The sequence below is a fragment of the Marmota flaviventris genome, chromosome 9, assembly GCF_047511675.1.
Source record: "Marmota flaviventris isolate mMarFla1 chromosome 9, mMarFla1.hap1, whole genome shotgun sequence".
NCBI lineage: Eukaryota > Metazoa > Chordata > Mammalia > Rodentia > Sciuridae > Marmota > Marmota flaviventris.
In genome coordinates this window covers 43,693,551-43,710,750 of record NC_092506.1, presented here as the reverse complement: position 1 = coordinate 43,710,750, position 17,200 = coordinate 43,693,551, and the positions used below count along the sequence as shown (strand labels likewise).

Genomic DNA, 17,200 nt, shown 5'->3' with positions numbered 1-17,200 from the left:
TTTTAAAGTAGCATTTTAACATCTACAAACAAGTGGATCCTATAAGTATGCTGCTGAAAACTGCCTCTGAGCAAACTGTTCCTTACCAGTTCTGTGCCTTTTGCTAAAAGATACACGAAATATCATCTTGATTTCATGGACTGTGTGATCTAGGCAGCAAGAGGGAACAGAGTCATTTATCTCCCCCATCCGTCCATTTGTCTGCTCATCCAGCTGATTCTCATTTAATCGTTCATCCGTCTTTTGTTCCACCAATCATCCATATGTCCATCCATCTGAGCATTCACCCAGTCTGTTTTGCTGGGTCTGCCTCTCTCCATCCTTGGCTCCTTCCCTTCCTCCATGCCATTTCCTTCCATCCATCCATCCATCTACCCACCCACTTACCCATCAGCAAGTCACTGAGCGCTTCTTTATGGAGCCCCCATCGTGAGTCAGGTGTGCTGGTGTTTCAATGGCACAGGAAACTTGTTCTGTACTGTGGGGAAGCTCCTCATGATGGACAATGTGAACAGTTGCAACAGCCATAGTAAAGACACATGCTAGAGGCAAAAGGAAGGAGCAAATAATTCTGTGTGCCAAGCAGTCTGGGAATGGCTTTTCAGGGACTGACCCTCGACCTGGGTTTTACCGTATGGAATAGGCATTTGGGGGAGGGGAAAGTAGAGGAGTCTCCTTAGGCTTATTTTAATTGTGTGCTGGATTTTAGAGAAAGGAGAGAGAGGCCTGGCAGTCAGGATGAGTTTCTAGGAGAAGGGAGCATTCTGCCAAGTAGAGGGGTGGAGGCAGACTGGGTCACCTGCCAGCTGAGGGAACTAGGGTGGGAGAGGCTGATGGGCATGATGGAATTTATGGACTGGGTACCTGGAGATGATGGAAACCCAGGAAAGCAGACACTTCCAGGTACCACCTATGTGCCAGGCACTGTGCTACACATTTTGTGAACCTTTGATTCTCACCATAGAGAGTAGATTATTATCCCATTCTGTGGGTGTGGAAGCTGAGGCTTAGAGAGTGGTGGTTGCCTAAGGTCACAAAACCTTGGCATCCTTTTTGCCCAAACAGGTGTGGAGTCCTTGAGATCTAATCTCTCCATCTACTCAACAATTCCTTTGAAGAGGAAACCAAGACTCAGAGAGGTTAAACAACCTGTCAGAGGTCACCCAGAATGCTAAGGTCTTGGCTGGGGATGGTGGGGCCTAAAGTCACGGGGGCTGTGTCTAGAAAGCCTAAAGTTGGAGGCATTTAAATGAATGAGGGTGACCAAGAGGCACAATTGGGGTATCTCTGCCTGCAGTCTGCAGATGAGGGAGCTGTGAAGGTTTGGAGGAACAGGTGGAGGCTACATGATGAGTTTGTGACCAGACCCAAGGAAGCCTGTCTCCTCTATTGTCTGCACCCTCCAGGTGCAGCACCTTCTTGGCTGCTGCACTAGGGCTGCTGTCAGTGTGCTCAGCAGGGCCTCCCCCACCTGCTGGGGCCTGGTCCCACCCTTGGCAATGGAGGAATGGTCTAATTAGTAAGAAATGAGTGCAGGAAGGGAGGAGAGAAGAGGCTTGAGCAATTTTGTGTGGAGCTCTGATGCTGGCTTTCTTGAAGCCACCAGATACTGTGTGAAGTTTTTCAGACCTGGATCCTAAGGTTTGGAAAGGGACCCAGTTTTATTCTGAAATGACCAGTAAGAATTCCAGTCTTCATCCATGCTTGACCTTATTCCATTTTCCAGGAAGCCTTGTGATCCTCCTGCCTCAATCTCTGGAGCAGCTGTTATTACAGGCGTGCCCCCACCCCTATTTTTTAAAGTAGCATTTTTAACATCCACAAACAAGTGGATCCTATAAGTAAGCCACTATTGTCAAATGGAGAAACATTCTGCCTGCTGTTGGGACCTGGGTCAACTTCCTGTTAGCTGTGCAACGCTGGCCACACATTTGACCGTTTAGAGCCTGTTTTTCAGTATGTAAAATGTGTATCTTCACTTATTCAGTGATTGTTAGTGAGCACCTACTATGTGCCGGGCAGTGTTCTAGATGTTTAGAAAAATGCAGTGAGCAAAACAGACAAGCATCCCTGTCATTTGGAGCTGTTACTGCCGTGGGGAGAGATTATAGAGGAGATGACAGCCAGAGAGCACCCAGCAGATCCCACAGCTGCACGTTCCCCCAGCACATAGGTGGTAGTGGTCACATAGGTAGGGGAGGATGTGGACGGGAAAGTACTTTGTATCCTGTAAAGTGTGGTGCAGGGTGTTTTATGTCCCAGGAAAGCCAAGCCCAAGAGGGGAAGATCCTAGACTAGACAGTGAATGTGGCTTAGCCAGAGGTGTGGCAGAAGCAGGTATTCACGCCCTTATCCTTAAGATCACCAGACCCTCCCAGTACATTCACCAACCTGGTTTTTTGGAAGACAATATTTCAAAACCTCTGGAGTTGCCTTGTACTCCCACCTGCAACTCATTGGTGTTTTTCACAGACAATGCCACTATTGTGTAGCTATTCCCAGGCAATACCCTGGCATTGCTACTGCATGGGGTCCCAGGCCAGCCTGGCCCTGCAGCAAACTGGAAGAACAGGGGACTTTACCCCTGAGCATTTCCCTGAATACAACCCTGCACTGATAACTTGTGTTACATTGGCATTTTTATTTTTGCTATCCCAACACTGTTGTGAAATTGTTTGCTTTGTGCTTTGGCAACATGGGGAAGTGTCAGGTCCCCTCTTGGGTCTGTTAGTCCTGAGTGACAAGCGGCCAGTTCTGTTCCCAGGGACAGGAGACACTGGGATGACTGTTGTGCAATAAGCCTTTCTTTCTCTTGCTCCTTTTCCCACACTGCCATGGCACTTGACCCTCCTTGGCTAGGAAATTCTGTGTGGCCCCTCTGTAGTAACATTGAATCATTAGGAGCCAGAGCCACTATTGTCAAACCCTGTCCGCTCACTGAAAAAGTCCCTTTTAACTTCTTAGTGCCTCAGTTTCCTCATCTGTAAAATGGGAAAATGATACCTTCCTCACAGGCAAGTTGGGGACTAATGGAATTCATGCAGAATGTTCACATGATATCTCAGCATCTTTGTGTAATTAAAGTCATAGCTAACACACTCAGCCCTTAGTAGGTGCCAGGGATTGGTTGATCTCATTTCAGTCTCACAGTAACCTGAATAGGTAGTTGATTCATTTCACAGCAGAAGAAATTGAGGCTCAGATAGTTTAACTTGCCCACAATGTTTTTGCTAGGAAGTGGATGAGACATATTGGAAAACTAAATCTGACTATAGAAGGGCATTTGGTAGTTATGATCCTACATAAGAAAGAAGCAAGAACCTCACCAAGGTCAGGTAGGTGCCCAAGGTCAGGTAGGTCAGGTAGATGAAGCTCTAAGCAACTCACCCTATGTGCAAAGGTAAAATAGGAGTTAGGATGGCACCAGCATGTAAAGAAGGATGGAAATCCAGACTGCGGATAAGCAAAGCCATGCTAGCCATTGGCTTTGTGTCTGTTTGTGTAGGTATCACTGTAACAAAGGCAGGCATGTGGGTGGGTATCGGGGGTGTAAGAATGTTTGGTGGTTTTGAAGGTAAGAAGGTTACTGCAGATGAAGAGGAAGGAAACCAGCGTTGGCTCCTCCCTACCCCACCCCTGCTGATCTAAACATGGATTAATACAGTGGTTCAGGCTGACCATTTTACAAAGTGTACCTCAAGGGCAAGGGCTAGCAGGAGTGTCCAGGTGCTCAGGTGAGGAGTGCCAAATCCAGTCACATCTCAGTGCTCCAGAAGCCCAACTTTCTAGTGGTCTCATGAAAGCAGAAAAGCCTTCCCTACTGAAAGCAGCACCGAGGGTACACGAAATCCTGTGTGTTTACCTGAGGTTCTTGCTAGAATAATACTTGCTTTTGTGTGTGTGTGTGATACAGGGATTGAATCCAGGGCCTCACACATGCTAGGCAGATGCTCTACCACTGAGCTTCATTCCTAGTCCTTGTTATTTTGAAATAGGTCTCACTAAGTTGCGCAGGCTAACCTAGAACTTGGCTATCCTCCTGCTATCCTCAGTCTCCAAGGCAGCTGGGATTATAGGTGTGCACCACTGTGCCCACCAAGAGCTATTTATTTAATAAATACTTTGTGTTGAATGCTCCGTGAAAAACAACACGTGATCTAATTTAGTGAATAAGACAGCTGTATAACTGAGTGACAGTGAAGCTCAGAGGAGAAATGACACACCAAGGGTCACCAAGCTGGTAAGGCAAAGCAAGCACCAGGGTCCTCTCCAGCACCTGAGATTGCAAGCATTTGCCTTCGTGATAACTGTAGCTGCTGAAAGGCCACAAATGCCCCAAGTGATACATTGGGTGACAAAGGTGGGGATGGAGAGGGGTCAGTGTCCTCAAGGTTGGGCCTGTGGGATGCTCTGAGGACACTGAACCGGACTCTTCTTCTGAGAAGCAGAACCAGTTTTCAGGCCAGTCCCCATTGTACTGTGCAGTGCTGAGCAAACATTTGCTTCTCTCTGTTCTACTTATTTCACCCATGTATGGGGCTGGGGATGCCATTTCATCCATTTGGCTAGAATAAGGCAAGTGATTTTCAATCCCAAGGCAGGGGCTATTGACAGGAGGATGTATTAGACTCTGATGGGTGGGGTGAGTAGGAAGAAGCCACCAGCTAATTTCAGCCCCCCACTGACCCCATGCAATTAAAAGGTGATGGAGATACATGGTGCCACCCTTAGTGTGAATACCACATGCCTTGCTAGATGCTAAGGATGCAGAATAAATGTGTCACCAGACTTACCCAAATGTGCATTTTGGTTTTCTTAAAATTATAAACACTTGAGTCAGCAGTGACATTCTTTGTGGTAGCCAAGGACAGGGAGAATATCATATCTGCTATTGTTGCAATCTTTTTTTTTTTTTTTTTTTTTTTACTACAGAGTAATCAGACTTAAGCCATTTAACTGCATACTGCTCAGTTATGGAAACAATGTTATCTTGATGATGTGACCAAAATCTGGAGTGAGGCCTGTTGAACAGAGGCCAAGCAATAGCATTCCCTTTACAAAGGAATACCCTGGAAACGGCCTCAGGTGCCGTTGGCTTTAATCTCCAGGCTCCACATTGGCATTTCCTTCTATGAGGTGCCTTTTGCTCTGTTTCTCTTGGGACTGCTGTCCCCTTGCCACCTGCCTCCTGGGTCCATCGGCTTGGGTAGATGCCAGTCTGGGTTTCTAGTGTGATTGCTCTGACTTCATTCTAGTGCTTCTGGTGCAGTTATTTTGTGGCATATTTTGGTTTCCGGATTTGGAGTGCCACCCTCCTTCATTCAAGGGCTAATTGTAGTATACATTTAGCAACATTGTTTGCTAACGTTGTTTTAACACAGTGCAGTTATCATCCATTTTTGTTATAACTGGTGATCAGGTTCTTTTCTATGACTGATCTGTCATGTTTTCCCTTTTGGATTGCAGCCCATTTGACAGAGAATGATGTGGAGTGATAAGCAAACAAATGGGGCTTTGCTTGACATCTTGTCAGGGAGAAAAAAGTGAATGCAGATGAATTCACTATTCTGCTGCCTTTGCCTTCCTCCCCCTGTTAGCTTTCCAAGCCTTTGACGGCAGCTTCTCTCTCTCTCTCTCTCACAGAGCATTTCTGCAACTTGGAGTCTCTTCTGGGTAGACCAGTCTCTTCTGGTCTGCAGAGAGGAGAGTCAGTGAGCGTCAGGGGTGGACCCTGAAGTCAGCTGCATTGGAGGACACTCCTGCTTGGGCATTAGATTCTGGAGCCTTTCTCCTGGGTGTGGTTTGGTGAATTGAGGTTGGGAGTAGGAATGGTGGTTTTGTTCTTTCCTACTCTGTGGCTCTTTGTCCTTAAAAGGTCACAGGTCCCATCCTGGGATCAAACCAGGTCCAAGAAGCAATGTGCCCCTGCAAAGCAATAGCACCCCACTGGTCCGTATAACTTGGGAGAATGAGAGACTTTGCAGAAATTCCTTCTGAATAGAGACTTAGACAGGAGGCCCTGCCCGTGTTAGCCCTCACTAAAAATCTTTCAAACGTGCATTGCTCCATTTGTGCTGGAAAAACTAAGGGGGCCCTTTGGAGGAATGCTTTTCCTTGCATGAGCTACCAAAAGAGAAGTAAAGAAGCTGGGGCTGAGTTTATCTCTGCCTGAGTCCCATGTCCATGGCTCATGAAAACTGGTTTACAAATAAAACTAGGTGTTTTCTTCTGGTTCAACCCTTCAAAAAGTCGAGAGTTAGGGTGGGGGAGGGCAGGGGAAACTCCATAATCAATGACTCTTGTTAGATGAGTCCTGATTAATGAGCTTGAGCTATGTAGTTTATTTTCCTTGCTCCCTCCTCTTTTTAATCAATAAAGAGTTTCTGGATTAAGGATTCACTGAGAGCTCACATTATTTAAGTCTCATATGTAATCAATTTCCCAAGATTTACCCTTTTGCTCCTTGTTCAGCTCATCTTGGTAGCCACTTGCTACCCTCCTGCCACACACCAGCTTCCCTGGGAGGTTCTGCCAGGCTCTGCAGAGGTGGGCGAGGCAGGTCTGATGCTCACCTCTGGTGGTGGGAGTAAGAAGTTGGTGCCAAAATCCGAGTTCTCCATAAGCTCCACATCATATGCAATCAAGGATTTGATCTGGGAACTAAGGATGACTTCATAGAGGGACAGGCATTGGAGTAGAACCCCAAGGGCAGCCCCAGGCGGGACACTCTGGTGGAGAGAGTAACTGCGGTTCAGAGACAGGGAAGGGTGAGGTTGACCCATTTTTCTAAGGGTAATCACAATTACTACTGCTGTGCATCTGGGATGTATAGACATGTTATCTTATCTTGTCCTTAGAACATGGGCAGGCAAACTTTTTCTGGGAAGAGTTGTATACTAAGTATATGAGGTTTTGTGGGCCAAAGGTCTTTCTTTCAGAGCTGCTCCACCTTGCTCTGGTAGCATGCAAGCAACCGGACACCACAAGTGGATGCGGATGTGTCACGTGGAACTTTGTTTACACAAACAGGTGGTCAGCTGGCATTAGCCCAGCCCACAGTTTGACAGCCCCTACCTAGTAATAGATTTGTTGTAATCCCCAATTTATGGAGGATGAGAGTAAGGAACAGAAAGAGTATTACAAATGAATTTGCCCAGGGCCAAGGACCAACTGAACTTGGTCATATTCCAAAGACTGTTCTTATCTTCCGTACCCACTGTCTCCCCTGCAAGGGTTGGGTGCATTCAGTGAGGAGTGGATGAAGGCCAGTGTAACAAGTTTGCCTTTAATTCAGGGGGTGGTGGGGAGCCATTGAGGATTGTTTGAGCAGGCAATTAGATTAGCTCTGAGCTCGGAGAAGATGAATTTTGGCAGGGGTGTTTAGCTAGATTACAGTTGAGACAGGAATTCTTGTTTTGGAAAAGGCTAAAGTCACTTGGCCTGAGCCATTTCCATCTATTCTAGCCTTTAAATGTTCTCTCTGTACCTGACACCTGCATGGCCTGTGCATGGCTGCACATTGTGTGTGTGTGTGTGTGTGCACGAGCACGTGTGTGCGCATAAGTCTGGGTGTACTTGTTGAAAGAAGTTGGCTTCACCGTCCCAGCTGGACTGTGCAAGCTCACATGGAGGGCTGCTTGTAGAGGCAGCATGTCTATCTCAAAGACCCTTAATCACCTAGGAAGGGATTAGCACTGGGCCTTGGCCTGGGGTGCTCAGCATGTCCTTGCCGAGCTCCGCTTCTCACTGGGCTATGCTCTTGGTGCACATGACTTTAGCCTTTGGCTTGTCCTCTTGGTCCCTGCCATTGGGTGGTAAGACTCCTCTGGAGTTTGAGAGAGGAGCAAGAGTGCCTCCCTTCCTGGCTCGCAAGAAAGGCTTGCCCTGTGGCTTTGGCTCTGCTTTTCTTTTACACTCTGCCATATTTTATAGTTCCAGATGGGGAGTATTCCAAACACTAGAAACTTTGCTGTGAATAGGAGAAGAAATTCCAGATTGCATGTGTCCTGGAGGTTCAGGGTAGAGGCTGTGGTTTGTTTTGTTGTAGCCCATTTTATGGTGCTGGTTGTAAAAATTTGAATATTCGCTTACTTATTGACTGTATTTCAGCATGTGGCAAATTCTGAGTCCTTGCCTATATATCTCATTTCATCTTCATAGCAGCCCACTGATGGTAGGCGCTGCCGTCAAAATCTTGCAAATGAGGACGAGGTAAGCCAAAGGGCACAAAGGTGACAGGAGCACAGCAGCTAAGATTCAGAGCAAGTCCAGGGTCCTCCTCTGCCACCCTCCTCCACTGCCTCTACTTACTGAGTCCCAGCGGGTCAGGCTAGGGGCTTCCATATGGTCACTCACTGGGTCTCCACTGCCACAAGGATGCCTGTTTTACAGGTGAATAAACTGAAGTCCATAAAAGTTGGGGACTTACCGAGGACATTCAGATAACAAGGTTTGGGTTTTGATTTTTTTATTGTAATTCTTTCAGTGAGAGCATAATTGAATAAAGGTTGAGCCTACGTTTAGTAGGGGGGTGTATTGGGGATTGAACCCAGGGATGCTTTACCACTGAGCTACATCCCCAGTTTTTTGTTTGTTTGTTTTTGAGACAGGGTCTTGCTAAAGTGCAGAGGCTGGCCTTGAACTTGTGATCCTCTTGCCTCAGCCTCCTGAATTGCTGGGATTACAGGTGTGACCTACTCTGCCCAGCTTTGTGTTTATATTTTAATAAACTTATAAACTATGATTATCTCCCAAGTTATACGGACCAGTGGGGTGCTGTTGCTTTGCAGGAGCACATTACTTCTTGGACCTGGTTTGATTCCAGGAAGGGACCTGTGACCTTTTAAGGACAAAGAACCACAAAGTAGGGAATGAACAAAACCACCTTTCCTGTGAACCCTTCTACCCAGAGGAGACTCCAAGTTGCAGAAATGCAGAACATCTAAGGAATCCTAGAATAAGTTAGCCAGGGGCTGAACCTGGCTCTGCCACTTACTATGACCTGGAACCCAGGTAGAGTAGTCAGAGGTGCTGCGTCCCTAGAAGGGCCTGGCTCCTGACCCCATTCCAGGAGCCTTCAGGGCAGCACCCCATTGTGTTAGATGACCCTTGCAAGAAAGGAGACCGGGAAAGAAAAGGGCAAAGGTGAAGCGTCTGCTACTCTGTGCTACTCTGTGAGTCACATGGATACTCATAGCAGGCCAGCTGGTGGAGGGAGAAGCAATATCTCATCATTGTGGAGAAGACATCAAATGGATTCATATGCTTATGACCACTTAAGGGGGGGGGACAGTTGTCTGAGAGGTCATTTGTTCTTGTCACTGGGACAGGTGTGGCTGTGCAAGAGTATCTGTCTGCAGGCATACTCCCACCTCCCTTTATGAGCTCCCCAATCTGTACATGGAACTTAGCACTCAAAATCATGGGGTGCTGTTTTGTTTTGTGCTTTGTTAGCTGGGGGGAAAGTTTCCAGGTGAGACTTTTCTTGTGTTTGCTGGACTGCCTCGAAGAAAATATTGTTTTGCTCTGATGATTCTGTGACCAAGAAGAGCAGATCTGATGCACCCCCTACAGGGCCTGCTCTTCCGACTCCACGGGTGACCCAGCTTTTGCCTTCCAGGGTGCTGCGCACACTGATCTTGTGTTTAAAGATGTTGGAATTTGCTGGGGTTTTGTCCACAGAATCCCAACAGTGAAAACGATGCCTGGCTTTTAAATTAAACTGATTAAATTTGAGATTATGGTGAGGCCACAAATAACTCCACTCATACAGAGTAATTGAAGGGTCTGTGTTTTCGTACTTGGCTTCTTTACAAGGGACCCAGGCTCCTGAGAACTGGGCTGACTCAATAGCCCTCGTTACCCTGAAAGGGCCTGTTAAAAGATGCCCGTTGGGTGGTAACCTCCCCATACGTTTTCTCCATGAAGAGAAAAAGATGAGAAGGGGTGGGGGCGACTTCGCTTGTATTTAGAGCCACAGCCTCTCAAAGCCGTCTGGAGCAGACTGTTTAGTTCCTTGTCCCCTGTCCCATTCAGGCCTCTGCATGTTTTGAAGCTTTCTTTAGCTTTTCCCCAAGCCTTGATGGCAGATCTCTCAATAGGCGACAGCCCAGCCGTGGTGAGCTGAATGCTTGGTCGGCACAATGCACTGAATTTTAATGGTGCAGGCTGGCCCCGAGAGCTGCCAGCGGGCTGGTGGCTGCTGCGCCCAAGCAAGCAGTGGCCCAGCTGCTGCCTCAGACCCTGCAATGTGCTCTGACTAGATTCCTCAAGTTGCCTGTTTGCTTTTTTGCAGATCTACACGGACTGGGCCAATCATTATCTGGCCAAATCCGGCCACAAACGTCTCATCAAGGATCTCCAGCAAGATGTGACCGATGGCGTCCTCCTGGCCCAGGTCATCCAGGTCGTGGGTAAGAGCGTGTTCGTTCATCCTTGGGTTTCCATGATTACCACAGAGCCAGCCGGGAGGGCTTGCCTGGGCCGAGGAGTGTAGGACCTGAAGTCCCGCGAATTATGATTGATTTGATTCCACCCATTGACCCGGTTGCGTGGGGACCAGCTTGCTGTTCCTGTAGGAGCACACACAACTAACTCACCTGGATCCTCTTAGAGGAAGATTTCCCAGGGCCAGAGGTTGTTGACGGGGTGCCCTCTCTCTCTTCCTGTTCCTGCTACATTTCTGGTTCTCGTATATGGTACTTTTTGTGTGGATGACTCTGGAAATATTAAAAACAAAACAATAAACCTGACAGGGGGCTGGTTTAATCCTGCCAGCTGTAATTAGGTGTGAGAAATCAAAGGCTAAAACTCCAGAGAGGGTTGGTTGGTCAGTTCTGGTTTTAACACGATGGGAAGGGAACTTGAGAAACGGAATTTTTAATGTCTCAGCCATGAGCTGGGAGGAGAGAGTCCTTCCTGGGCAGGCAGGCGGTGGATGTTGGCGACAGCTTTGCCTTGAATCTCAGGCCCCCGTGGTCCTGCCTGAGAGCTCAGAGCAGACTGAGGAGGCGGGAGGTCAATTAGACAGCATTAGGATGATTGTTGTCGCTGGCAGCCTTGGCAGCCGACTGATGCCAAGGGAGAAGTCACAGGGAAAGGACAGAAGCCCTGGCCCCACTAGCATGTGTCGTTGTGGAAAAGCTGCTTTTCCTTCAAGTGGGAGCAGGAGCCTTCCACAGTGGTGGCTGTGCTCGGGTGCATGGAAAGCATAGCTGGACACACAGACACCTTGCCTGGGCTGAAATGTGGGGACCGGCACTGCTGCTCAGAGACGAGGAAGTTTCCCTGCTGCGTCAAGGTTGATGTCCTGAGCCTAGCTGCCATTGTTCCTCTTTCCCTTTCTCTGCTTTTTATTCCCCCCTCTGTGTTAGTTTTCTTTTGCTGTATAACAAACGTAGCAGCTTAAAACCACTCATCTTTATTCTCCCTTGGTGTAGGTGCATCCAGAGTCCAGGCAGGGCTCAGAGGGCCTCTGCACACTGTAGTCAGGGTGTCCTGGGGCTGTATTCTCATCTGGGTCTCTGACCATGGAGGGTTTTCATTTTGGCTCGCTTGGGGGAGGTAGAATCCATTTCTTGCAGTTCCGGGACTGTGGATCCTGGTTGCTCACTGGCTGCCAGCTGAAGCAACCCTCACCTCCTACAAACTGCTCAGCTCCTTGCTACACAGACCACTCGCTTCTTCAGTGCCAATAAAGGACAACTTTCTGGAGAAAGCATGCTAGCAGAATGAACCTATATAGAATGTAGCATAATTGTGGGAGCAACAAGTCCAAGGTCCTGCCCATGCTCAGAGGGATGGGATTATTCCAGGGCAAGGACACCAGAGTGTGGGCATCATGGGAAGCCACCTAAAGTCTGCCTGCCACACTGCTCTTATTAGAATGTTTCCCCTTCCTCCTGCTTTTCATTGTCATTTGTACCAAGTTTCTTTTCAAATATTTCATCCTCCCTCAACATTCCTGTGCAGGAGGTGTTGTTCCCATCTCGCAGGTGCAGGAATTGAGGCCCAGCAAGGCTGAGTAGTGCAATATATCAGGATTCTGTGTGGGAGTCCTAATTGGGGCGGTATGCTTCTTTTAAAGCTTCAGTTCATTGCTTTGCAGCTTTACACCACATCTCAATTCACAGACGCTGACCCTAGCACAGGGCTGTGTCTTCCTTCACTTTAGTTTAGTAGTCATTTATTGAGCAGCTACTGTGTGCTTCTTTTAGGAATAAAGAGATGAATGCACAGGGTTCAGAACATTGGAAGAAAGGGTACTGTCTTATTATCAGGGTCTTTCTTCATGAAAGGTGTGAGTTACATCTGAGCTGGGATTTAGACTTTGTCTCAGCAGGCTGACCCTAGGCACGTGGCCTGCTTGGTAGTCTCAGTGTTGTACTGAGTTGTTTCTACTGGGAATCTCCCCAGGTTTCAGCACAGGCAGCAGGAGAGAAAGGATCTTACTGAGAGGCCTTGCTCTCATCCCAACTCGAACCCTCCCAACTGTGAGACCTCAGGAGGGGCACTTTGTCTCTGCTGCCTGTTTCCCTGTCTTTGAAATTGGGAGCAATCACATTTGTTTTCTCTGATCTTATGACCATCTTATGAAATTCAAGTTTGGCATCAAATATAAGATATGTTTGGAAATTATGAAGTGCTCCTGGATAGCAGCTATCTAGAAAGTTATGTACAGGATGCTGAGGTCTCAATATGAGTGTTTGGTATATCAGGATAGATTAGTCATGTCTGCCATGGGCTCAGAATAGGCAAACAGTAGTGTGTATGCTGTGAATTTACTAAATAGTGCAATGAAGATGTAAAATACCACATTTTTTTAATCATTGCTTCAGAGCCTTCTTTCCTGAAATCTATGAGTTGAAACTCTCTAGGCAGTGGCTTCTTTGAGTCTGAGCTACTGATCTGTGGTTCCTGAGGCTCAGGTTAGTATGAGTCGATAGCCCTTAACTAAAATGCTTGGGACCAGAGTATCTTTAATTTCAGAATCTTTTGGATTTTGAAATATTTGCATATGTATAAAATGAGATATTGGGAATGCTAGAGTCTAAACATAAAATTCCTCTATATTTAATATATATACCTTATACACATAGCCCAAAGGTAACTTTTTAAATAACTGTGGCCATGAAATGAATGTTTCATGGTGTGGAATTTTCCACTTGTGATGTCAAGTTGGTGCTAAAAAAATTTCTTATTTGGAGTATATTTCAGATCTTTAAATTAGGGATACTTATGCTTTACCAGCAGCTCCGGCTGTACTTCAGGCCACCACATTGCTTTACCTCAGACCTCCAGGAGAGGATCACTCTGACCAAGTAAGGCCAGGTGTCAGCACGTGACCCTTCCCCTGAATGTGTCATGCTGTATACCCTCTGCTGTGTGTGGCAAGCAGAGGCCCAGAAGATAGGAGCCAAGAAGGCAGCAGATCTTTCCTAGACTGTCTGTCAGCCAGGCCAGAGCATTTCATCCTAGAGTATCTTGTGATACGGATCCCTGGCAGGGTGGAGTGGGGTGTATTTTCTGATCAGGAGGCTGAGCTATTGAGCATTTATGCTTTTTAATGTTGAAGTCACTGCTTTCCCCTACACATAAACCCATGAAAGGAAAATCGGAAAAGATAATTTGTATGTGTGCATGTATTTAATATATACCTGTGTATAGAAATACATATATTTCTGTTGACATAAAAGTTTCTAAGAACTGGAGCCTCACTGACTCCTTCTTGCATTGTACAGAATTCTGATGGTTGTGCTTATTCTTTGGCTGCTGAGCTCCTACTTACTGAAAAGTCATTTTCTCTTTGATACTTTTTCTGGCTCCCTAGGCATAGGTGGAGGGACCTCCCCATTATCCCACTGCCTGTGGTCTTGGGCCAGGGGTCCTCTCTAGGCCGGGCTCTGAGTTGTCTCCTTTCTGGGCTCAGCATTTAGCATGTTGGCATAAAGTGATGTTTTGGAAAAGTTGAGAGGATTAGGAATAAGAATTGTATTTACTATAAGCCTGGGTTGGATCATTTCCGGAGGTGGCCTGGATGTTTCCCCTTGTTATTGTTTAGTATTCCTCTAAATTGTATCACACCTCCTTTCCAGTATTCTCACCTGTCAGGTTTGGAAAGGACCTTTGAAATTCATGTACCATGTACCCAACCAGGTACATGAATCACTTCTATGAAAACTGGTCACCAGCCTCTTCAGTTACTTCCTGTAATGAATGAGCTGCTTATCACCCCTCCAGGTAGCTCCTTGTAATGATGGACAGGTGGAATCCTTCAAAAGCTCCTATTCTAGTCCCTTCAGACTGCTATAACAAAATTCCATAGACTGAGTGGCTTATATACAATAGAAATTTATATAGTTTGGAAGGCTGGAAAGTCCAAGATTGAGGTGCCAGCTGATTTGGAATCTGAGGGTGCATGTGCATTTCTTGTTTATATATGGCTGGCTTCTCACTGTGCCCTTGCATGGTGGAAGTGGATGAGGAATCTCCAGAGACTCTTTTATAAAGACTCTAATCCACTCATGAGGACTTTGTCCTCATGGTCACATTTCCTCCCAAAGGCTCCACCTCCAAATACCATTTCCTCCCAAAGGCTCCACATCCAAATTCCTCACCCTGGGAATCAGGTTTCAATATGTGATTGGGAGGATACTTAGATATTTAGACCATCATAGCTCTTCTTTCATCCAGTCAAAGTCTATAACCTTTAGTAGTATCTGAGTTCTGCTTTCTAGGGCTACAAAGGACCATCTATTCTGGGGCCATCAAAATAAATTAAGAACAGTAGGGAATTAAAATCACTGAATAAAAGGAAAATCAAAGGGAGCTTTGTACAGGAAAAGGACCTGTGACTGGGAGAAGGAGAGGGAGGAGGAAAGCACTGGAGAGTAATTTCGGCCAAATTATGTTGTTATTTGTATGCATGAATGGATATGTAACAATAAGTCTCCCATCATTATGTACAATTATAAGGCACCAATAAAAATACAGAAAGAAAAAAGTCATTGAATAAAATATGAACCCACAAATCTGTACTATGAATAAACAGGTAAATTTAAAAATAAGTACACCATTGGAGGAGAAGAGAGGGTTAGACTGTTCAGAGCACTGACTGATGGGAAATGTGGAGGGAGTTCAGTCATCATGGTGAAGATCTTTTATGTCAAAAGACATCAAAGGAAGCTGAAATCTGGAGGAGAAAGTTGATGGGAGCAGGATATTTACATGGTCTAAGAATTTCTCTCCACAGATGGCTTGATAGTTGCAAGGGGAAGTCTAGTAACCATTAAGGGGAATATCCAGGCCACATCCAGGTGATCCAAACTCCATCACTGGTTGGGATGGATAGGTCAGGTCCTTCCTGACCTCAGACCCTTAGCTTAGGTTGTACTCCAGTCAGAAATGGAGAACTTAAGACTAATTGTGAGGAATCTCAGAGAAGTCGGATTGTGGAACATTCCCTTAAAACAGCAGCAACAACAAAACTGGTCTGTATTGTTTAAAAGCACCAGTGTCTATATAAGACAGAGTCTGGGAAGCTATTCCAGAATAAAGGAGACTAAAGAGACGTGACAACTAAAGGCACTCTGTGATCCTGGACTGCATCCTGTTCAGAGGAATAAAATGCTCTAAAGGACATTTTTTAGTTAGTTGACAAAATTGGAATATTGGCATAGCATCAATGTTAAATGTTTTGAATTTTGCAATTGTACCAGGGAAGAGAATATGCTTATTATTCTTTGGAAATATATACTGAACTATAAAGGGGAAAAGGACATGATCTATGTAGCTTACTCCAACATGATTCAGAAAAAAAAAAGAAAAAGAAAAAAATGAAAACACACAACTTGCACCTACATAGAGAAAGAGGAAGGGAAGAAGAGAGAATGGACCAAGATATGTGGGGATTCTCTATATTATTCCTATAACTTTTCTCTAAGTCAATGAAATTCTTTCAAAATAAAAATTTGAAAAGAAAACTTTTTTCTTCTAAATGAAGCCCAGCAAAACTCATAGGTTGCAAGTAGTCCCTTTTAAGGGACAAACTCTTGCTAGCCCTGGGAGAAGCTCAGTGTATAGTGTGAAGGACACAAGGTGCTAAGAGACCTGATCTTGGTGGAGTGATGGGGCGGGGAGGGTGGGAATCAGGAAGAGTTTCCCCAAGGAATTAACCTGGAGCCAAGACCTCAAACTTAAGCCTCAGTCAGGTAGGAGAAGCCGGCAGGAAAGGCACGCCTGGTGGAGGAGACAGTGTGCAGACAGGCTGGAGGTAAGAGACGAAAGTCAGGCAGAGTCGCCAGGTACGGGCAGCCAAGTCTGGCCTCTAGCCTGAGAGGCAGGTTGGTTTCCAGACTGGGAAGTGCATCAGAACTTGACTTTAAGGTGAGCCTTAATTGCTTTTGCCACAGGCTGCTCCTGTCTTCATCTCTCCCAGACACCATCCAGCCAGCTTTCCAGCCCGTTTTCCTAGAGTAGGGTTGTTAGGGCCACACTTCTTCATGGCTGTCTTCTGCCATTTGGTAGGAAATGGGCCTTTTGCTGCTGTCTGTGAACGGTCTTCCTTTGCTGGCTGAGGGCTGGTCTCTCTGTTCCGCCTCTTATTAGCGTGATTATCTTCTTGAGTCCTCAGCTGCCCGAGGCCCTTCGGTTTTCTGCCAAGCCATCACCATGTCATCCCTCTGAGTTAAAGGAAGGTTCCCAAGACCAGGGTCAGCAGTGCAAATAGAGAGAGGGAGAGACACTGCTCCCTTTCTGCTCTCATTTCTGTCACTCAGGGTTGATGGGAGGGAAGGAGAGAGAGAGGGAATAAAAAGAATGAACTAAGAGTGAGCAGAGGGGGCGGGGAGACTTAGCTTTAGAGCAAATAGCTGCTTCTTTTCCACCATTTTCTGCACAAAATGTCTGAAAATTCAGACAGCATGTGGGATTGTACCTTTTTTCATCCCACTACCACTCTGTTACCTTGGGTAAGTCATTTGCCCTTCTGGGCAGGCAGTCTCTCCCTTTGGCTGGGCTGCCAACAGCCAGGAGTGGTCAAGACATAGATGTGCAGGGCGTTAAAATGCTCTGCATCCTTTGGAGGTCTTTCAGAAGGTCTTGAGCTTGATGCCACAGCTCTTATTGAAGGAATGCATCAATGCTTTCCAAACCCTAGCTTGTCACCTCGTGTGCAGAGAAGTCACTGCATCAGTGGGACTAA

General features: G+C 46.4%; 1 protein-coding gene across 1 annotated transcript in view; it reads left to right on the top strand.

The window, feature by feature from the left end:
- The window catches only part of Nav2 (neuron navigator 2), a 378,669-nt gene that overhangs the window by 108,509 nt on the left and 252,960 nt on the right, over positions 1-17,200 (top strand). The window contains exon 2 of the mRNA XM_027936586.3: positions 10,295-10,412. Coding sequence (XP_027792387.2) covers positions 10,295-10,412 — 118 coding nt within the window. The remainder of the gene's footprint in view (positions 1-10,294; positions 10,413-17,200) is intronic.